A 23,306-nucleotide genomic window follows, 5' to 3' on the forward strand; every position below is an offset into this window, starting at 1 on the left:
GCTGTATTTGAAAGAAAATACATTTATATTTCATGTTTTATCTGCAAATAATACATTATTGAAGGCCTATGTTTCTGAATATTTCAAGAATAATATTTAAAATATCTATCTATCTATAATTAATAAACAAATAAAATGAATGGTTAAAATTCAGACAAGCAATCAGACTGATAATGTAGAAGGTTTCCAAATTTAATTGTTTGGTAGTCACATGAAGTCTGTGACGGTAATTTTTGAAAGCCTTGTTAAAAAACGAGTAAAAAAAACTACAACTCCCAATCAAGTCAAAAAGATCGGCCTCCTTTTATGGTGACAAAATTCTATTGGTTAGCAGCTGTTTGACTGACTCTACTCTAGCCAATCAGCTGTCCCCTGCATGGACGGAATGTGGGCCACTGACCGGCGTAATGCCAGCTCGAGAAAGTGCCACGACTCCACACAGTCATCGACTGACTCCTCAAACTGGGAATTAGATTTTTTTGTTTTTTGTTTTGTTTGTTTTTTTGCTGGAGCGGTAAGGCAGTTAGATCGAAATAATCACTTCTGTTTAAACTCTTCCTGAACTTATTCATCCAACGGAAATCTGCCGCGAGAGAAGGTGAGATTTAAAGCTTTTGTTATGGCGTTATTCATTAAAAGCTTACAAGATTCTCAGTAGCAATTAGACGTAAACTTTGATCTCTCCCATTTATTCACTCTCCTCTTTAACTTGCTCGTAACTCGGGTGGGTTAAAGACATCTTATTGCAGTTACGAAGCGAATGGCATGACTATAATAAGTGGTTTCACATTTTGATTTGGGTGATGCTCCGCTGTAGGCAGTTAATATCAGCTTTTCCTTTGTGAGCTAGCATAGAAAACGGTCCATTAAATAACACATTTCAGCTCATATAACTGCTTTAATGTCTGTAAGAATTATCCGAAAACTGTTTAAATACAATTTTGGTTGCTCGTTCACGTTTCAGGGAGAAAAGTAACGTAAGTTACAGCCTTTGAGTTTAGAAACTCCCACCTTTTTGATTTCTTATTGTATATTCATTCAACAGATACCTCCAAGCGAATGGAGTACAAACAAACACTGTTCCAGCTAATATTTATTAGCATACATATAAAATGGAAAACATAGTCAAGGGCTGTGCGAAATAGAGCAGTTTATGTGCCAATTTCCTTAGGATCGTTCAGTTACAGATGGCCACTAAACCTCTTTATTGTATGTATTGTTCCCTGAAGGCTATTTAGATGAATATGGAATATGGAGGGTTTTTTTTGGCCATGCTTTCGTGTTTTGGTGCACATTTGAAGTGTGAGATTGGTATGGCAAGAATGAGAATCCCGTGGAAGCAGCAGAGTATAGAAATTTGCTTTGGTAGAAAGCAGTACATGGTGGAATGGAAAACTCTGTTGCATAACTCAGTCTTCTACCAAGTGCAGTGTTTGCATATTGTATAGATCAGCGGTTCTCAAAGCTGTCCTGGGCTGAATCCGAAATCACCCCCTATACTCTCAAATAGGGCATTATTTGAGGGGACAGCCATTTGTAGTGGTGTCCGATCCCATAGTGGACGTTATTGAGTGCACTCATTCAATCCCACATTGAGCCGCGATATAGAGTTTTCAGGCGATGTACACTCAACGGCTGTCCGACTTTACACACTCGTTTTCATTCACTCCTTCAAGTGAACTATATTAGTGGACTAACGTAGGGAATAGTGAATGAGGGTTTAGGGGGCGATTTCGGATTCAGCCCTGGAGTACCACCAGCCGTGCACATTTTGTATGTCTCTCTCATCTATCACACCTGATTCAACTCATGAGCTCATTAGTAGAGACTGCAAGACCTGAAAGGGGTGTGTAAGATATAGGGAGACATAATGTGCAGGGCTGGTGGTAGGCCTACTCCAGGATAGGTTTGAGACCCACTGGTATAGATGATGCTTTTTCTTTCTTGCCTCCAGGCCAACATTCAAAAGCCATCTTTTATGTCCCTAGAATAAATTGTTAAATAGTAAAGCGAAAAATATGTGTTTGATAAAGATAATCTAGGAAATCCTACGGTAAAATGGCTTCACCTAACTGGGACATTGTTAGCGCTTAAGGTGCCACTCATGTGTTAAAAAGTCTTTATGTGGAACTTTAATTGAATATATAAAACATAATATTATTTGATATAAAACTGCCACAAACCTCACCCCCCCCCCCCATTTTTTTTTTAGAAAGTACACTAGAAGCCATGGACATCTATGATCCTCAGACCCTTGGAATAGTGGTGTTTGGTGGCTTCATGGTTTTCTCAGCTATTGGGATTGCTCTTGTCTCAACATTTTCCATGAAGGAGACCTCGTATGAAGAAGCTATAGCCAAGCAGCGGAGGGAGCTAGGGAAGACTCAATCCGGTCAACGATCAGACAAGAAGAAAAAGGACAAGACAGCTGAGAAGAAAATTCGTGGCAAGAAAAAGGATGATAAGCCCAACGGGAAGCTCCTGGAGTCAGAGGCCACCCCTGAGGTTTCAGAAGTATCAGCCGAGCCCAGACCTCTAATTAATCCAGTCCTGGAACAAGTTGCTGCACCGGCACCTAAACAAGATGCCCCAGCTCAGGCCCGCCAACCGACCCATTCTCAAAAGCCCACTCCACCTGCCCCAGCCCAGAAGTTGGCTCCACCTGCTTTGGGCCAGAAATCTGCTTCACCGATTCAAAAGTCTTCTCCAACTCCTGCTCAGAAATCCTCCCCAGCTCCTCCTGCTCAGAAATCCTCTCCAGCTCCTCCTGCTCAGAAATCCTCTCCAGCTCCTCCTGCCCAGAAACCCTCCCAAGCTCCTCCTGCCCAGAAACCCTCCCAAGCTCCTCCTGCCCAGAAACCCTCCCAAGCTCCTCCTGCCCAGAAACCCTCCCAAGCTCCTCCTGCCCAGAAACCCTCGCAAGGTCCTCCTGCCCAGAAATCCTCCCAAGCTCCTCCTGCCCAGAAACCCTCCCAAGGTCCTCCTGCCCAGAAATCCTCCCAAGGTCCTCCAGCCCAGAAACCCTCCCAAGGTCCTCCTGCCCAGAAACCCTCCCAAGCTCCTCCTGCCCAGAAACCCTCCCAAGCTCCTCCTGCCCAGAAACCCTCCCAAGCTCCTCCTGCCCAGAAACCCTCCCAAGCTCCTCCTGCCCAGAAACCCTCCCAAGCTCCTCCTGCCCAGAAACCCTCCCAAGCTCCTCCTGCCCAGAAACCCTCCCAAGCTCCTGTCCAGAAATCCTCTTCACCTCCACCTGCTCAAAAATCTGTGTCACCTGCCCCAGCCCAAAAGTCAATTCCAGCTGCTCCTGTACAGAAGTCTGCTTCAAATGCTCCAGCCCAGAAAGCTGCTCCACCCACCTCAGCCCAGAAAGCTGCCCCACCTGCCCCCACACAAAAATCTGCCCAAGCCCAAAAGGCTGTTCCAAATGCTCCGGACCAGAAATCCTCTCTAACTGCACAATCCAAGAAGTCTGCTTCAAATGCTCCAGCCCAGAAATCCTCTCTACCAGCCCAGAATGCTGCTCCACCTGCCCCAGCCCAGAAATCCACTCCACCTGATCAAAAACCCAGTCCACCTGTCCCGGCCCCATCCCAAAAGGTTGCTGCAGGTGCTACCCCTGCTGCATCCCATCCTACTCCTGAAGATGCCCCACCTCCTAAAGATAAGAGGAAGAAGAAAGTCAAAGCTGAGTCTGTTTCTGCTGAGGTTCAGCCCAAATCAGTGGCTCCATTGGAGGTGGTTACCAAAAAGGTTCCTGTTATGGCAGTGCCTCCAGTGGGCACTCCTAAAGCTGCCCCAGTGACTGCTTTGCCAGCCAAAGCAGAAGAGGACAAACAGGATGCTCCACCCAAGAAGAAAGCAGGATCCAAGAAAAAGGCAGAGCCAGGTATGCTGTTATCTCCATAAAAACCCATGTTAAGTGGTCAGATAATTATTAGGCAGGATACACAGACCGGATGGAAGTAGAGGAGGCTGCCCCCTCCTGGTCCTTGTTGAAACTCACATTTTTTAACAAGGCATTTAACTTAATTAGCATTAGGGATGCTATTGATTAATCAATTATCAATTAATTGCCTTTTTAATTGGTAAGATTAGAGTGTGTATTTTTGAGGTGCATGCCGGCTCATAAGCAAAACACGTGCATCGGACACTCAAGGAAAAAATTAAGCAACCACACTTTAGTTAATGAAACTAAATTAGGCTGTAGCGTTATGGGATATCATGGGGAAATGTATAGCCTGTGTTCATGAAAATATATGTTTATTTGAAAAAGATAATATCTGTCATTGAATAAATTTATTAAAGTAAAGAATTACTAAAATGTCAATACATTAAGAACTACCAGAAAGATCATTTATAAATGAAGGTAAATATCTCCAGCTCCGATAAAATTCAAGCGAAATGTTATGGAGATTGAGTAAAAGTTTGAGTTTTTTTATTTATTGCAAATGTTCTGTAATATGCACAATATCCTATGCACATTTGGGAAGAAAATAACACTTGTAATAGCAGAACAACCTCTTTTATAATATAACTTTCTTTTTACTTCACTACATTCCAAAGCATAATATCCCATTCCCACCGCATTTCATAAAAATATGTTGTTCCTCGTTATTTTGTACTGAAGAAATTGTCTCTGCTCCGAGACGCGATAGCAGTGAAGAATGGAATATTTCACAAGAATAGGAGATCCTAGGAGCTTGAATGTGCGTGACTGATAGCGCAAAGAAAAAAATAAATAAATCACTAATACAGAATTTCAGGATTTATCATTGTAAATTAAAATCCTATTTAGGTCATGACTGTCAGGAAAATAGCAAGCTGTTTAAGCCCATTGAATGAAATGCTTGAATGTGGACCATATTAGGTCCATAAAAAAAAAAGATACTCTTTATTGTTTTTCATATCTTTAGTTAATAAATATATTGATTTGAATGTATTATGTTATTTTACATTTGCATCAGGATCATCGTTCTCTTTATCAGGTTAATGATGCAGTGTCATTTTTGGAACTGTACTAGATGCTAATTTTAGACCCGGAAATGGAATAAAAGCCAGTCTAAATGTTTGTGTAGGACCCAGGTATGTCTTAAAGGAAGTTTGTCTTCAGTAGGCAATAACAGGATACTTCTGATTGGTTTGCCAGACCCTTAATACACAGAGATAAAACTGTTTTGGCTAGACCACACAGATGACCTCTACATGTAATAAACCTCCATGAGCCCGGACAGCCTGAATATATGGTGTATGTGAAGTGGCTGACTCAGAAGTATATACTGCATGTGTGTTACTTCCTGATGTCATTCATTTAATTCCGAGTACCGTCTGGATTGTCTCTTCTGACAAATAGCACTGATGTGCTCTATTTCCTTTGTGGGCGGGGTGTTGGAATAGCACTAGTCCTTATTTGCTGATGTTGGCTCTGATTGGTTGCAGAGAGCTCAGAGTGGGTTTATGTCTGAAGTGCTACTCACAGGGGAATGGAGGCAGTGAGCTGCATTCTTCTGCTCATGTGCTGGATTTCATGCCCGTGTGTGCTAGTTCACAGGCTTTTAGGCGCATGAGATGGCTTGAGTTTCATTTAAGAATGGTTTCACATTCTGACCATGTCCTTGATTCTCATGCTGTTATGCAGAAGTTTGACTTTATTTTGTCTCCATTTTGCACAGATGTGCAAAACTACAGTTAAAATTGGCATAAAGTAAAGCAATACCACAAAAACATCTAGATGAATTACTCAACCTCACTCATTAGGTAATCTATTGTTAGAATAGTAATTATATATATTTATTTATATATAAATTATTTATTATAAGTAAACTTTAAGTAAAATGGAAAATATAAAATAAAAATTTAAATACTGTAATATTATATTAATGAAACTAAAATAATAGTTTTTGTCAAACATTCTATCTCAAACTTGATGAGGTGTTGTACTGCTTTGACCATGGGAAAATGTAGAGAGTTTTGCGGAAGCTCACAGGTGGGATTCCAAATGCACTCATAATTCCACGCCTCTCTACGAAGCTCAGCCCTCTTGGCCCTGTTCAAACAATACTTTTGCCTCGGCTGCTCCATTAGGGGAGCACACAAAGGCCTTTAGTGACTGGACAATAGGAGTTTATCGCAAGTCCTGGGTGCCATCTCACCATGGTGCCACACTGCACTCATGCCATGCTGGCACTGTCTAAATAAAACAGTGAGTCAATAAAGAACATGTTAGCACATGCACACACCACTGTATGAGTCCAGTTAACTGTTTTTTACACATCATTCCCTTGAAGATGCACTTGTTTGGGGCTGTCTGTTTTGTTTTTATTACTGTGCTGATCTGAATTGGATGCTGATCATACTGTCGGTGTTTAGGAGTGTAATAAATGGATTGGAGAAATCACTCTTAAAAACAAAGAGTTTAGTAGACACTGTGCTGCGACCAGATCTGCTGCAAAGCTGCTCTTAACTTTCTGATTTGCTGTCAAATCCACATACTGGCACTCCAGAAGGGGGCAACTGTATCTTCTCAGTGGTTGGAAGTTATCTCCATCCACAGTGACTTACTCGCACATAACCATAATAATCAATCCGTTTTTGTTTCTTTCTCTCTAGCGGTGGCTGCAGACCTCGCAGACAGTCCACTTTACCTGCCCTATAAGGCTCTGCTTTCCACGGTGAAGAGTATGGTGTTCAGTGAAGAAGAGGCCCAGAAGCTCATTGAGATTCTGTCTAATAAGACTGGGATTATTCAAGACACATGGCACAAGGTATGGCCAATTTCCTAAAGTTTATATTTTAAATGAGAATTCTTATACCCATCACTTTATTAAAACTCAAGCAGGAAGTTTGTCTAAATGGTGTTTTGTGCATGTTTATAGGCCACACAGAAGGGTGATCCGGTAGTTGTGCTGAAGAAACAGCTGGAGGAACGAGACAAGCAGCTGGCAGCTGAGCAGGAGGATTCAGCAGCTGCTAAATGTCGACTGAGGGATTTGACTAAAGTGAGGCCTGAAAAAAAAATTATGAATAATTGGACAGTCCTTTGAAAATTGTTTTTATTTATTCTGAATTGCAAGGTTTGAACCTACAATACCATTCAAAAGTTAGTGGTCTGTAAGATTTTGTAATTTTTTTGAAAGAAGTCTATGCGCTCACTAAGGCAGGATTTATGTGATCAATAATACAGCAAAAACGGTAATATTGTGAAATTATGTTTACAACTATTATCTATTTTAAAATGTCATTTATTCCAGTGATGCTAATGCTGAATTTTTGAGCAGAGTTACTGCAGTCTTTAGTGTCACATAATCCTTTTAAAAACATTCTAATATGCTGATTTGGTGCTCAAGAAACAAGAAGTGAACAAGAAGTGATGGCCTATTTTCATGGCAGTGTTTGGTTTGTGTTTGTGTGTAGGAGCTGTCTATGGAGAAGTCAAAGGTGGCATCTGTAGAGACCAGGCTGAGCTCTCAGCTGAGCAAGCGAGAGCAGGACATTATCGCCCTGCAAGCACGCATGCAGGCCAGTTATCAAGACCACCTCGCTGAGACTCAGCAGCTTAATGCCAAAGTGAGAATTCAGCTCAGGTTCTCTACTGTACACCTGCATGGTAGCGAAAGGGCAAAATTATTTAATAGGAGAGTAAATTAAAATAATTGAACAGTAATTTGGGTAAATAACATGATAACCTCAATGAACTGGCTTAAGTATGAGTAGTTAAATCATTTTTTATTATTTGTAGTAGATTGTACAAGCAATGGTGGTTTTGTCATTAACATTAGTTGTAATGTCAATCTAGGTAAATGTATTCAATTTAACAGGATTAGATGCTTTTAATTAATCACATTAGTGAGCTTTGGCAGCTGTAATATTTACGTGACACGCCTAAGCCTTTTCTGTTCATTCTCAGATCTTGGCTGTCCAGGACCAGTTGGAGAAAGGCCCTAATGCTCAGCTGGCCCGTGTACAGCAAGAGAACTCCATCCTCAGAGATGCGCTTAACCAAGCCACCAGTCAGACGGAGAGCAAGTATGAACCTACAGCTTCTGCCAAACCCAAAAATGTCTTGCTTAATTTATAATTTTCACAATAGTGACAAACATTGCTTAATATCAGACAGAGACCACACCTTGATGTTTAAAACTTTTTACCAATGACATTGCAACAGACTACCTGACATAGGGCTGTAACGATTTGACCAAAATTAAAAACCTCGATTAATTGAACATTTTACCTCGATTACGATTAATGAACGATTATTTTGCTTTTTTTTTTCCTTCGTAAGGTTTTTGATTAAGTTCCTGATAAGGTTTTTACTGTAAATATTTTCTACTATTAAAGGTGGAATTTTTTTTTTCTAATGAAAGTGCATTTCTTTGTGATTTTAAAACACTTGAAGGAAACGGTTCTCTTTCAGCAGTTATTGTCTAAGGGGCAGATTTCTGTTTGTTGTACATCAGATACAGATAAATTGACACAGTAGGCATACATTACATTTATTTGAATGCATTAATGAGAGTGATTGTGTGTGTGAATTACTCATACCGTCTCTATTCATTATGAAGCTGTGGTTTGTACTTACTTCAAAGTACTTCAAATATATGCTATAACGGTTGAGTTTCTAAGCTCCTTTAGTGACTTTACTTTAGTCACAGCAGGACAGTGTTGACACTGTGTTTCTGCGCTCCTCTCTGCGCGCGATCTTCACGTGATGTGCGAGCTTCTGTCTGAGCGTGTTACAATATATCAGGCATTAGTTCAACATAATACACATCTTATGGTCTAAACTCGCTTTAATGTTCAAACTGGCAGGGCTTAAAAAACATACAAATGACAAAGCTTTGTGAGGACGCAGGTGAAAGAGGTCTGCCTTCAGGGCGCGCGCGCGCTCGTTGTCAGAGACGCGACACGGCTCGGCTCTCTGTGTCACAGAAAGAAGCTGAGCACTGAACGGATACGTATTGTTGTTTTTTAATAGTGCACAATCGCTTTAAATGTTGAAACTGGCAAGCCTTTAAACGCATTTACTTGACAAACTTTATGAGCACGAAAGTGAAAGCGATCTGGCTTCGGGGCTTGCGCGCGCCGTGTGTGTGTGTGGGTGTATGGCAGCGCGTATAGGCTATAAGAACGGCGATTAACTGACCTTTATATAAACTGTGTAAAACATGCAGTTAATATAGTAATTCTGGGCATCTATAAACACAGATAACTGCTCTTGCATCTCTCCGTGTGCCTGCAGACTGCACTTGATGTGACTGATGGGGCGGAGTCAGGTGAAAACCGAAATAACCGGAATTATTTTTCGATTAATCGTACAGCCCTAACCTGACATGACATATCAAATATAGGAACCAAGCAGCCGTGGTTTTCTACTGAGTTTAAACTTGCACACTCCTGATCTTTGTGTGTGCTACTCTTCATAACTCATTCCAATTTTTTTTAATTGTCTTCATAAATTATCAAATATAATGACGTTCAAAAAAAGGTTTTTTTTTTTTTTTTTTTTTTTTTTATTGGTCTAGACAAAATGCTGAATTGGTCAAACTTTTTTTTCCACTTTTGTATTTTAACAGGATTCATCAGTGATTTAATATTTTTTTTAAAAAAGTCTTGTTAGTATTTATTTTATTATTTAAGTCCCTGGCACCATTCTGATACATAGCATACATTTTGATGGATTCCAGATGGATATCAGATTACAATAGTAAAATGTGTTGCGAATGGTGTTTCATTTTGACTTTAATACTATACTTCAGAATGGTGATTAAAAAAAAAAATGTCTCTCTCTCTCTCTCTCTCTCTCTCTCTCTCTCTCTCTCTCTCTCTCTCTCTCTCCCTCTCCATCTCTCTCTCTTTCCATTAAACAGACAAAATGCTGAATTGGCCAAACTGCATCAGGACTGCATTCGGCTGAATAAGGAACTGGTGGAGAAGAATGATGTCTTGCAGGCTGAAGAACAGCTCAGAAAAAATCTGGAATCTAAAGCTACCACTGCTGAGAAACAATTGACCCAGCTGCAGGTCAGAAGCCCGTCCTTCTTAAACCATTTTGTGCACCACAGACACCAATCATTCCTGTTTAGTTTGCTGAATTATAGTTAGTTTTATACCAAAGAGCTGAACAACAAGAGCCCAAGCAGTGCCTCTTATGAAGGAGTTCAAAATGCCACTCTAATTCTTATAAAACCTCTCCCAGCATGAGCACTGGCCTCATTAGAGCATTCTGCTACCACTTGCTGTTTAGCCTTGCACATCCGCAGGTAGGCAAGCTTAGTTTCTTGCAATCTGTGTGTGTGTGTGTATTAAAGAAGCTTGATTAGGCTTGCTGGTAAAGCTCAGCTCAGACTTTGACCCCCCAGTGCTGGTGCCTCTACTAATGGGATTGTTCACATGCTGGCAGAACATTTGATTGCCAGTTTGATCGCTCAGCAGTGCTTCGTGGGTTGGAACATGGCCCAAGCTACAGGGAAGCACTTCTTTGCACGATTTGGAATGCGAGCCTGCCTAAACAGTACAGTTTCAGACAGAAGTATCTGATTATTCATACTGGAAGCACAGATAAAATGGCTTTAGGTTTGAGAACAAACTGCATTTCTTCGCTAATCCACTGCTGCAAATCAAAGGCTCCTGGATAAAAAGCAGCCTTTTGTTGAAGTGTTTCCTGAGCTCATTTTGAGCATCTGACGATATACTGGCATGGGAGAGACATGGGTAATGTCTGGAGAGTGAGTCAATGTTCCCATGTTATGTTGATTTGTTAAAATGACTTTAGAAAGATGGCAGCATCATTTTATTTTTACACAGAGATTGATGGGTCTATTAGTACAATCTGTTGACTTTAGCAATCTTTGTTACTATATATGCCAACGGTGAAGTTTTTCATGCCTGTAACTCAAGAAGTATTAAAGGTCTCTTAATATCCTTTTAGATTCTGATTCTTAACAAACTTTTCTTTTGGTATCTTAATTTAAGACCCAATATTGTTCAATCCCAGAGATATTGGGATCTCAATGAGTAAATTGTACATATTTTCAGTGGTCAAAAACCAAATGTGGGTCATTTTGCATGTAGCTGATACTTTTTTTTTCTTTTAAAGAGGAATATCTGAAGAACTAATAATATTAAAGCCAGAAATGTATCTTTTTATTTTCTATAAACTGTCATTTTGACCCCCCTCTACGAAGTAAATATACATCCATCCATGACATTCAATATTTTGGCTTTCTTCATTTATGTATATCTTTCACCAGAAAAAAAATATCAAAATCACAATTTACTGCCGGGGACCTCTAGTTGAGTTGACAACGAATGACCCAGATGTCACTTGGTTTGATGTTTTGTTATAAAATGTAATGTAAATGTAATATTTCCAGCTAGTGGGATTTTAAACATTTAAGTGGTTATACTCCATTCTGTAATGCATAAGAGGGCAGGTATGAAAATACTTGACTAACATGATCAAACCTGCTTTGTTCATTAAGACTCTGAATTCAGCAGAATTATGCGATCAAACTTGACTTGTGTTTAATGTGTTCTCATGGTTTGTCCCCTGCAGGCGAACTGGGTAAGCAGTGAACAGGCCCTGCAGAAGCGTCTGGAGGAAGTGAGTGAGGAGCTCAGACAGACCCAGAGCAGCAGAAACAGCCTTCAGACACAACTTGAGCAAGCTCAGAAAGGCACCACTGCTCAAGCAGGTCAGCACCCACTTTGTTCTTAAGCAAAGAAGCACATTGTATAACCACAATATGGATCCAGATTGCTTCAAAAACGTTTCTGTATAACCGGAAAAGGAAGATAATGGTTCTATGTGAGCATCAAATCCTGCATGATGTGATACCAATGTGGCCTTAAACAAAACACTTAACCTCAGGTTGCTTTGGACAAAAACATCAGCTATATGATGAATTAATAATAAGAAATAATTGTTCTCTTCCTAACTGCACTGTTTCAGAGACTCAAGCTCATGTGGCCAGTGTGGAGGCGGAATTGAAAGAGAGAACCGGACAGTTGGAGAGTCTGCAAAGCCAGCTGAAACAGATACAGGCGGAGAGAGAGCAGCAACTGGAGGCGAGCCAGGATAAAGAACAAAACCACAATTCAGAGGTGACACTCCACTTTCCATGTACCAATACATTTATCTTGGTCACTGTATAATAGTCATGTATGATGTTATGTGTATCAATCATTCAAATTGACCTTATATAAAAATCTCATCAAATGATTTGTAGATGTCCAATTGAATAAATGGGTTAAAATTAGTTAAATATTTGGTTATTTGCATGTTAACTCGCTAGTTTTGACATCCCTTATAATAACTGTTCATCTTTATCAGTCTATATAATTTCAGTTACATTTATTAATTTAGCAGATGCTTTTATCTGAAACAGTGTTGTCCAATCCTGCCTCTGGAGGGCCACAGTCCTGCAAAGTTTAGTTTCAACCCCAGTCAAACACACCTGAACAGCTAATCAAGGTCTTACTAGGCATACTAGAAACTAAGGCACGTTGGAGCTAAACTCTGCTGGACAGTTGCCCTCCAGGACCACGTTTGGACACTCCTGATCTAAAGCTACTTACAAATGCGTTATACAACAAGTGAGATGCAGATGTATGAATATATGGTGGAGCAGTAGTTTCATAAGCATTTGCATTTACCATCATTACAGGCTTTGATCGCTGAACTGGAGCAAGCAAAGAGCAGGTACGATTTACCATCTGTGTATGTGCTGTGTATTTATTTTAATCAACGTTTTGTCTTGTGTTCCAAGAAAAATATCTAAATATCCTTAAAACAGGACTTTAACTTGAGACAGGGCATTTACTTGAGACGCAGAAAATAAAACTTGTTTTCAGATGACAATGGATTTAGGTTTTTTTCATTGACATTTTATTGTCTTTATCATAAACTTCACACAATTTTTGTACATTAATACATTTGTATCAACTTTGCACATTGTTGACCATGAAATCATATGAACCCCTTTATCTCTAGCCTGAAGGAGAAAGAAAGTACAGTTTCATCTCTTGAAGAAGAGCTGACCCAACTCAAAAGCACCATCACCAATCAGGTGCCTGTAAATTTGACTTGTAATGTGTAATGCATGTTTAAAAAAAAAAAAAAAAGTTTATTGTATTGCCCTATTTGAACCTATTATGTCCTCTTCAGGTGGATAGCACAACAGAGATGCAGCAATTGCAGCACAGGTAAATTGAGGATGTTTTCTGCTGCTTCACTAGTACATTTCAGTAGTGCTTGGTTATTTTGAATGATTTTAATCTGTTTATTGTATCTATTCATTTGAATTTAAGCATAAAAGAAAAGGAGGAGCAAATAGCAACTCTTCAGGGAGAACTCCAACAGGTTAAAGAAAAAAGTTCAGACCTCAACACAGTAAGTTTATCATATGCAAACCTCAAACAACAATTTAATTCAGACTTAAGCATTTATGCCATTTCTTTTAATTATTCATAGCTTGAAAACACAGAAATGCTGGAAAAGCTACAAAACAGGTATGCATAATTTGTGTAACAGCTTCAAATTCAGGTTTTTCTTTCACATTCTGTTAAGATTTAATGCCATGTGTTCTCTTTCCTGTCCCTGTAGTTTGAAAGAAAAAGAGTCTCAGGTGGTTTTGTTTGAAGAAGAGATGAGGCAGTGTAAAGAACAGTACAACACTAAAGTAAGTGAGACTCTGCTGTTGTGTTTGACTTTTAGTGTATAAGTGTATAATTTGTTAGTTTAAAGGGGTCCTATTATGCTTTTTTACTTTTTCAACTTTCTTTAGTGTGTAATGTTTTAGTTTGAACAAGAAAAAGTTCTGCAACGTTACAAAGCACAAAGTCCACTTCAGAGGGAGTTATTCTCTATATCAGTAAGCACTGTTTCTGAACTCCATGAAACATGTCCGAAACACGCTTGATTCGATTGACTAATCACAACATACTGGACTAATCAGAGCACATTGTGCTTTCGGAAGGAGGAGCTTCAAAGAGACTGGAACTAAACAGAGGGTACATCCCAAATCACGTACTTCCCTACTATATTGAAGGTGAAAAACAGTATGTGACAAAAGAAGCATATCTGAATTCACAGTACTCATAAAATAGTCAAAGTACCCAGATGAACTACTACTTCCGGCGAGATTCTGAAGTGTGCATATGAGAGGCCATGGGAGAGGATTTGTGAATGGTGGTGAAGTGACGCAACTGATGCTAGTAGTTAGTCAACATGGCAAATGTAGTGTCCAGATTACATTCATACTATATATAACATATTTTTTTAAAGTAAGAACTTCCTCAAGATAACACGTTTTTGGATGCAGCCAGATCGTTCCAGACAGACTGGGAAGTGAGGTGCTGCAACAATGTAAAATATTTTAAAAAATTAAGGTGTTTTTTTGAACATTCTAGCATAAAAACCTATTCTAGTAGACCTTAAAAACTATATGAAGACTTTGAAAAGGGCATAATAGGTCCCCTTTGAAAAAGTGTTTTGGACCATTTCTATAAACGCACTCTTCATTTACAGCTGACAGACAGCACAGCCAAACTGGAGTCACTACATCAAAGGTACATATTCAGTATTACTGAAGGCCACTGCATATTTATGTTCCTGTCAGCCACCCACATTAAGATCATTCTTTGATAAGTGTCTTCCTCCACATGTTGAGTGGTTTTTATGATGTTTTTCAGTGCATCTGAAAAAGAGAGCCTAGTGACATCACTACAACAGGAAGTGCAGCAGCTTAAGGAACTAAATCAGTCACAAGGCGAGAGTTACGTAAGTACCCGAGGCTTTTGTGGACGTGTCATTATCTTGCATGTACACAGTGATTCATAAAAAATATATGCGTAGGCACACCTCATCATGTCAGCTGGGTATATGGCCTTGCCTTGCTGTATAAAGCAGATTGTTGCAGTGATCTTGCATTTCCATTTCAGGAGTGTTGCTGTTGACATAATACCATATATAGGTCTTTCTGTGTGTGTTAATGTGACCCATACTACTGGTATTGAAAATAGTGACACTGATCAAGGAAGTGTTATCATTTTACACCACAGTTTTTAGTTTCAAAGAAAACTCAAATAATTGTTTTCCTGTTATATCACTATTTTAGTTTCTTTTGGTTTAGTCAGGGTTTAGTTGTGCTAAGAGTCTCGGCTGTTTCAGCTCTTAATCGCACACTGTACCATTTTATAATAGACCTTTACGATTGTTGCTTGTCAGACTGTATAAACATGATCCTCATGTCACTCTGTGGGATCTCAGCTATCATTAATGTCAGACTACACAACAGTCAAGAGGCGTTAAAAACTTGTCCTGAGTTTTACATCATCAACCCATTCACGTTCAGTGAGTGTGGGCTGCATTACGCGTGGGACTGAAGTGGTGGCTTACAAAGAAATCTTTAGCGTTATTTTTAATCATGGCTTATCATGAAAAACAAGTCACTTTGACAGTCGTCGTAGAAGTCACACTGCAGGACTGTGTGCCAAATCTTCTGACACTGACAGAATTTTGTCTGAGGTAAAATTTGATCGCAATGGTCATTAATCGTCTGTTGGTGAACATAACTACAGATTTTAGCCTAGGATCAGAGAAATCTTTTCAAAATTGGTCTCAGACGACCAAATCGTGGCCAAAATCATACAGTGTGAACCCAGCTTAAGACAGAAGATGTGTCAAGTTTAAGAGGTTGTGCTGTTGATGTAAATATTGCGTTCAGTTGTCACTGAGCATATAATGTCATTGCAGGAGAGTTTGGAGGGTATGCTGAAATCTTTCCAGGCTGAGACCAAAGAAGTTCTTCACTCTCTTTTTCCACACCTCAACATAGAGACAGCACAGGTGTCTAGGATTTCAGTTATCTTGTGGTTTCATTTCTCAGTTTTGTTTTTGGATTCACTAGTAATATTGAGTTGTTTTTGAAATGCAAATACATGGAACTTCAGTCCCTCTATACGTACACAACAAAAGTTTGGGGTTGAACCTTTTATGCTCACCAAGGATGCATTTGTTATCAAAATACAGTAAAAACTATCATATGTTAAATATTATTACGATTTAAAATAATTGTTTTCTATTTTAATATCTTTTAAAATGTAGTTTATTCCTGTGATGACAGGATCATTACTCTAGTCTTCAGTCACATGATCCTACAGAAATCATTCTATTATGCTGATTTGCTGCTCAAGAAATGTTTTATTGTCAATGTTGAAAACCGTTTTGCTGGTTAATATATTTTGTGGAAACCATGATACATTTTTATTCAGGATTCTTTGATGAATAGAAAGTTGAAAAGAACAGAAATCTTTTGTAATGTCAGAAAGGTCTTTACTGTCACTTTTGAGCAATTAAATGCATCGTTGCTGATTAAAAGTATTAATTTCTTTCTAACAAAAAATCTTAGTTACCCCAAATGGTAGTGTATTTAATCATGTCATTAACATTTAGTGGAGTCACTTCATTAAGAAATGGATGCACATATCTTCCTCTAGTCACACCCTCAAATGATATCTAATCAGTCTCTTTCTTTTCCTTCAGACCAAATGGCTGCAGGACTTTGCTGTAAAAGCACAAGCGGTGCTAAATCAGGGGCAACAGAGCCAAGAATCCCAGCAAAGCACAGAAATGGAGGTGAGCATGCTGCAGTTTCTGGCCTTGTGCTATTATCTTTAAGTGGCTCTTCTTCGCCCCCTAGTGGACATGTAAGGTATAGTTGTAGTTTTTACAATGCTGTTTTTATTCTTATATAGGGGTTAATGGGGAAACTACAGGCAGCCCAGGAGAGTCAATGCACACTACAGTCTGAGTGTGAACAGTACAGGAGCGTACTGGCTGAGACGGTGAGATTATACACTAACAATCTGTTTTAGCTTAATGGGAATGATATTGAGCCATATTTGTTTCATCTTATACTATAGGAGGGGATGTTGAAAACACTTCAGAAGAGTGTAGAGGAGGAGGAGAGTGTGTGGAGGACCCAGATAATGGAGTCAGAGGATAAACTGAAGATGGTGGGTCTATACACCACACACACACACACACACACACACACACACACACACACACACACACACACACACACACACACACACACACACACACACACACACACACACACACACACACACACACACACACACATAATTCTGTAGACACAGAGGAAGAGTTTTCTTTGATTATATAAAATATCTTATGTTTGGTTATGATTTTGTTATTCAACGTTTCTCGGACAAGCTGTGTTTATGGATAACTTTTCAGCGGAAGTTTGGAAGATCATTCTACCACCAAGGGACAGTGAGTGTGAAAGTTTTAATCTGTCATGTTGTGTTTTCATAGGCACTCAAAAAGGTGCAGGAATTAGAAGAGACAACAGAGAGCTTGAGAGCGGCAAACCAGAGCACCCAACAGGTATAAATATAGGCCAAAATGTTCATATTGGTGCATCCCTGTAAAGTATTATTGTTGTATTTAATATTAGGATTCAACTAACTAACTCGCATTGTTAAAATTTGAGGTCATATAAAGTCTTTAATATCTTAAATGGAAAACCGCATACAGGCCCGATACAGCCTATTAAATTTAAAACATGATTATTAATCATCAAACGTTCTATTGGCTTGTGGCTCCAGTGCAGTTCACACGCTAAGCGATTTCTTATGATATACTGTTCATGAATTATGACAATGTTTACATTATGGTGTTTTTATTGTAATATGTTTTAGATGGTTGTAAGAGTGCTATATATATATATATATATATATATATATATATATATATATATATATATATATATATATATATATATATATATATATATATATATATATATATATATATATATATATATATATATATATATATATATATATATATATATAATAAAAAAAAAAATAAATATATATATATATATATATATATATATATATATATATATATATATATATATATATATATATATATATATATATATATATATATATATATATATATATATATATATATATATATATATATATATATAATATAAAAAATATAAATTTATTTATTTATTATACACACTCTATATCTTATTTGTGCAGGTAAATTTGATTTTAAAGACCCCGCAGATACCCTGCATGAAACAAGCTAATGTTTCGGTTTATGCTACTTGAGTAGTTTGAACCAATTGTGTATATAAAGAATTACATTTATAACCGCGCTCAATTTGTCATTGAATCTGTACCCTTATCTTTCCATGTTTTTTCCATGTGTGCAGCTGGAGGAGAAAGTGGCATTACTTGAGGCCCAGTTGGAGAAACAGCTGCAGTCAGCTTCAACTGACAACCAGAGTCAATCTGAAGAGATGACGCACGTGAGCGCACACTCCTGCCGAAAGGCCTATTCACTAAAACACAATGAGACAAGAAAGCAAAACAGTCTTCTTAGTCATTCATTCCATTATACAATTTCTTAGAAATAAGAATTTGTTTGTGTGAATGAGTTGATCGACATTTCATCTGACATTGTGAATAGGTCTTAAGTTTCTGATGCGTAACGTATGACCTACTTGTGGCTCGTTCTGCTCTGCCCTGCCATTTAACAGGTTTTTTGTTTGTTTTCAGTTGAAGCAGGTTTTAGCAGAATCTGAAAGACAGTTGAGTGTGGCCACGATGGAGGCACAGACACAGAGGGAGGAACTTTCACAGGTTGGTATCCTTTGAAATCCAAACATTTGCTAAGGGTTTACACCCATTATGCTTTGTTTACTCTCAATCCTGTGCCAAAAACGAGGCTTTGCAAAGAAACAAGCTGTTGGTTTTGTTGAGTGACAGCTTCCTTTTCCAGGTCAGGCAGCAACTGAGTGACGTGACAAAGCGAGCTCAGGGAGTGACGGAGAATGGGCAGCCTGAGGCGGAGGAGTTTCAGGTTAGGGTGCGACGCAGAAAGGCACCCTGCACCTCACTTGGCAGTATTAGATAGACTGTTCAATACTATGGCTTTGAGTTGCACGATTAATCGTTAAAAGATTCCAATCTCGATTCAAATACCCACGAGATCTTATTTCAAAATGACAACGATTCCGCTATGTCTTTTACCATGGCTGTTTCACTTCATACATGTCAGCGGACCGTGAGCAGCGCATATTTTTTCGCTGCCCATGTTAATGAATGAGAGAGTCTGCCATTCATTGATACGGGCAGCAAAAAAAATATGCGCTGCTCGCTCTCCGCTGACACGTGAAGAGAAACAGGCTTTAAACCAAAGACTTTGGTTGCCCTTTTAAAGTACGCACTGCAAAATTCAAATCACCTTTTTGAAAGCATTTTGAGTTGACACATGTATGTATTAATACATTCAAGTCAATGCTTATTACGCCAGGAGGTCGCGACAAGAGACTGTTTAACAAAGTGTTTGTCATTGAATCATTCATTCAAGACTCAAGAGATTCATTCACAAATACTGATTCATCCAATAATGAAACAATCCTTTATGAATGAGACATGACTCCTCCTTTATTCATTCAAATAAAAAAATGTATGATTTCGTTCAAATTAATGTATTTTTTAAATAGACTGAAGCAATGGACATTGTCACAACCTCTTGTGGTATTTTGTTTTAGTTTTCTAAGGTTTTTTTCTTCAGAATCATGGGAGAATCGCAATCTCAATTTTAAACCAAAAAATTGTGATTCTCAATTTGTCCAGAATCGTGCAGCTCTACTATGGCTGTCTCAAAATGTTAATGTTTAAAAATTATTTGCTGACTACGTTTTGAGACGGTCTGTATCAATGGCCAAATGTTGTTATTATTATTTACAAAAAGTCAGTGTTAATATGTCTCAAATTTGGTCATATTTTGTTTCAAATAGTTTACCATGTATTATTTTGGGGTTTTGAGGATAATTTTCCCCTATACTAGAGGCTATAATTATGTACCATATACATATTTGCCCTATCCAGTACTGCCAGTGAGGAGATGTTATGCTCATAATTCTAACCGTTCATATTTCAGCATTTTGTTTCAGCAGCTTCTGTTAACCAAGGCGCCTGTTTTTACCTCTGAATCTCTCCACTCTTGGGTTTTCTCTCACACTCACCTTTTTAACCACTAATATTTGTCTTTTGTATTTGAAACTCACATCTTTCTGAGTATTTTATGCTTGTTTTCACTCTAATTTTTGAATGCAGTGTGCACTAATGCAGCTCTTGTGTTGGATGGCATGGAAAGGTTTTGCAGTAGTTATCATGGGTTAGCTGACGTGGTACTGTTTTGTTGGCTTGGTCAGGTCCAGGCTCAGCTGGAACAAACATTGGAAAAACTGCAGGGTGAACAGGCTCTAAACCAGCAGCTCTCTGCAGAAGTGGAGCAGGTACAGCAGTGTACATGACCTTGTTTTTTCTTGATTATTGAGCCTGTTATTCATTCAACTCCTTATTCCATCCCTTTTAGGCTCAGGAGACGCTAAAAAGACAGCTTCAGAGCCATCTAGAACAGATGAAGGAAGCTGAAGACACTGCAGCCATGGGTGATGTTGTTCAGCTGAAGGTACTCTACATTTTGACTAAATGATAAGCATTATCTGTTTTTGTTCATTTTACGTTCACAAGTTCGAGAATTTGACGTTGCGTGTGAAATTACTCTCAAAGGATGGAACTTTTACTTTTGAATGTAGCCTTAAATGCTGACATGAAAATAATGCATGTGACTTGGTGTTTTAGGAGTGTCTAGAGAAGGAGCGGAAGATGACCAAAGATTTGGGCCAGGCAGCCACCAAACTCCAGCAGCTGCTGAGAAACAGTCAGGACCAACTTGCCAAAGAGAAAGAGAAAGTCAGAACCCTGCAGGATCAATTCCAAGACAAGGTAAAAACATCACACAAAATAAAGTTGTACAGTAGCACGAATAGCTGCATGTCTATATTAATGTTGTTTATATGCTTTGATTTCCAGGAGGGTGATGGAGAGCTGAAGCAAGGCACTTCCGTTTGAGGTGGAAAAAACATTTTGCCAAAAATTGCCTTAAGAAGACCAAAATGAAGCATTCCAAACTTTTTATTTTCTTCCCTTTTTTTGCCATTCAAGTCTTGGGAGTAATTGTATGAAGACTTTTGGAGAAATCTAAACTATTTTGGAGGTGTGCTGGACCTATTTTCACTTTACATTCCATCTTAAACCTTCTGACTATGTCAGAAATTATTCCTCAACTGCCTTATTATAAGTGTTCTCGCATCTCTCCTTCTGATGTCAGTGTTAAAAGGGAAACTGTATGTACGTTATTCGTACATCAACTAGTGCAATTAATTACTTGTAAGTGAATGAGTATGCATAATTGTATGGTACATGGGTACAGCATTTGGAATGCTCTCTGTAGCTGGCTTCAGCACCACTGTATAAGTTTGATAATAAATAATAAATAGCAACATGGCTTTCAGTGTTTCAAAAAAGGCTGTTTATTTCGGCATGGGTGCATCTGGATTATGAATTTAAAAAATACTTCGGAAAAACATTGTATAATGCCCAATATGACTAGTCTGGGTAAACCCAGCCTGATCTGCTGGCGATTTGATTTCGCCCTCCAACTCAGTCTGGAAACCTGTACATTAATTTCTACTGCTTCTGTTACACTTTTGCGGGAACTAATCACAGACTGGCTTATCCACCTGGCGCACTATTGGCGGGTTTAACGTAGGGCTGTGCAATTAATCGAATTTCGATTTCGATTTCGATTTTGCCTCCCAACGATCACCAAAATAGTACAATCGAGAAAAAACGATTATTTTGCCTTGCATTCTGAATGAAACGCGCACGCGCACATCCGCCCCTCCCGAACCCACAAATCTCTCTCAGATCGTGAGTCTCGTGTGCATATCATCCGCTGGAATTTAAAAACTCGGCGCGAGTAAAGATGGCAGAAGGAGGGCAGTTACAGCAGCGTTTGGTGAGCAAAAAAGGCAAAACCAACTCCGTTGTCTGGGAACATTTTGGCTTCGAGGAATCAGACGATAGCAGAAATATGTTTCGTGCAAGATTTGCTACATGGTAGTGGCTGCAACGCAAGGCAACACCACGAATTTGTTTAACCACTTGAAAATTAAACAGAGTGACCTATGACAATCTAATAAAGAAACAAAAACTGACGAGAGCAGGGGAGCCGTGTAAACGTCCTTTTTTTCCTTCATATTTTTCAAATAATTCTCTCTTTGTAAACTTTGTTCAATGCATGCGAGATTGCGAGTGCTGCCATATTTTCGAATATGACCAGTCGTTTTCACCGTCATCACCCGGGTTTAGTGCTTTAGGGTTTAGGTTTAGAATGAGAAGCCGCGCGCGCTGTGAGAAAATGTGTCTCTGTGCGTTCATCCGAGAGCGCGCACACGTCTCTCAGCGCGCAAATATTGAGTTCTCTTTCAAGTCTTGCTCTTAAACGGACAAACTCACACAAAACGTATGTCAACATGTCCATCTTGATGAGTATCTTAGCAGACATAGTCTGTATATGCCTTAAGTGAACTTTATACAGTCGATAAAGAAGACGCGAGGTCTTAAAGGGGCAGTATCCTTTACTGCTGTCTGTTTAATGTCAAACAACAAAAGACAAGGACATCACTCACCGCTCTTGATTGAATAGCTTTTGTAAGTTTAATAGGATTAATCTTTAATTTATGCACTCAAATATGCAATGTTATTTTACATTTGATACATTTCTGTACCTGAAAACTAATGTTAGACGTACATGAAAAGCATAGCCGAACCATATTGTTGATCTTATTTATTTGTGGTTATCATTTTTACGTGAATACTTTTATACTTTGATTCGAATATATGTTATATTATTTATTTTAATAGTTCAAAAAGTACAACAAATGTTACAATTTCAATTGAATTGTTGAAAGGTGTATTTTTAATAAATACAACACATTCCCAAAGTCATGTGAAATAATCGTGTTACATAATCGTGATTTCAATATTGACCAAAATAATCGTGATTATGATTTTTTCCATAATCGAGCAGCCCTAGTTTAACGCGATGACGGATAGAGAAGCGATGGGTCATTGCCCGTTGATCACACCTCTTCTGGTCTGAATGGTTGAAGGACTATCCAATTGCATAGTCATTTAATTTATGCTTGTTTATCACGCCTCTTGTGCAGTAGAAAATACATAGCAGACTCCCCATACCAATGTTCAATCTTAAATTGAGCTGGGTCTGGTGATAGCCAGACAACAATATGACCGTAACTGCATTAAAGTTTTCGGTATCTTTTGTGAAAAAAAAATAAAATAAATTAGGAGACCCACTTTTTTTTTTAAAAATGAGAGACAAC

General features: G+C 38.7%; 1 protein-coding gene across 1 annotated transcript; it reads left to right on the forward strand.

The window, feature by feature from the left end:
- Positions 1-390: 390 nt before the first annotated feature.
- Positions 391-23,306, forward strand: rrbp1a (ribosome binding protein 1a). Its single transcript, XM_079842345.1, has 30 exons — positions 391-598; positions 2,213-3,886; positions 6,607-6,761; positions 6,873-6,995; positions 7,411-7,563; positions 7,904-8,022; positions 9,864-10,017; positions 11,552-11,690; positions 11,948-12,099; positions 12,663-12,697; positions 12,989-13,064; positions 13,163-13,200; positions 13,306-13,387; positions 13,469-13,506; positions 13,601-13,676; positions 14,525-14,565; positions 14,689-14,776; positions 15,752-15,844; positions 16,541-16,633; positions 16,753-16,842; positions 16,921-17,013; positions 17,339-17,410; positions 18,258-18,353; positions 18,604-18,687; positions 18,827-18,907; positions 20,268-20,351; positions 20,432-20,527; positions 20,701-20,844; positions 20,932-21,659; positions 23,000-23,306. Exons 2-29 carry the CDS (start codon positions 2,230-2,232, stop codon positions 20,968-20,970), a joined length of 4,191 nt encoding a protein of 1,396 aa, XP_079698471.1. The 5' UTR covers positions 391-598; positions 2,213-2,229; the 3' UTR covers positions 20,971-21,659; positions 23,000-23,306.

Source organism: Gobio gobio, assembly GCF_949357685.1.
Source record: "Gobio gobio genome assembly, chromosome: 18".
In the NCBI taxonomy this organism is placed as follows: Eukaryota; Metazoa; Chordata; class Actinopteri; order Cypriniformes; family Gobionidae; genus Gobio; species Gobio gobio.

Bases quoted from the DNA above. Each gene is read 5' to 3' on its own strand.
- rrbp1a (XM_079842345.1), top strand. From the start codon at position 2,230: ATGGACATCTATGATCCTCAGACCCTTGGAATAGTGGTGTTTGGTGGC. The intron at 3,887-6,606 runs GTATGCTGTTAT...CTTTCTCTCTAG, and splicing joins CAAGAAAAAGGCAGAGCCAG to CGGTGGCTGCAGACCTCGCA. The intron at 6,996-7,410 runs GTGAGGCCTGAA...GTTTGTGTGTAG, and splicing joins GACTGAGGGATTTGACTAAA to GAGCTGTCTATGGAGAAGTC.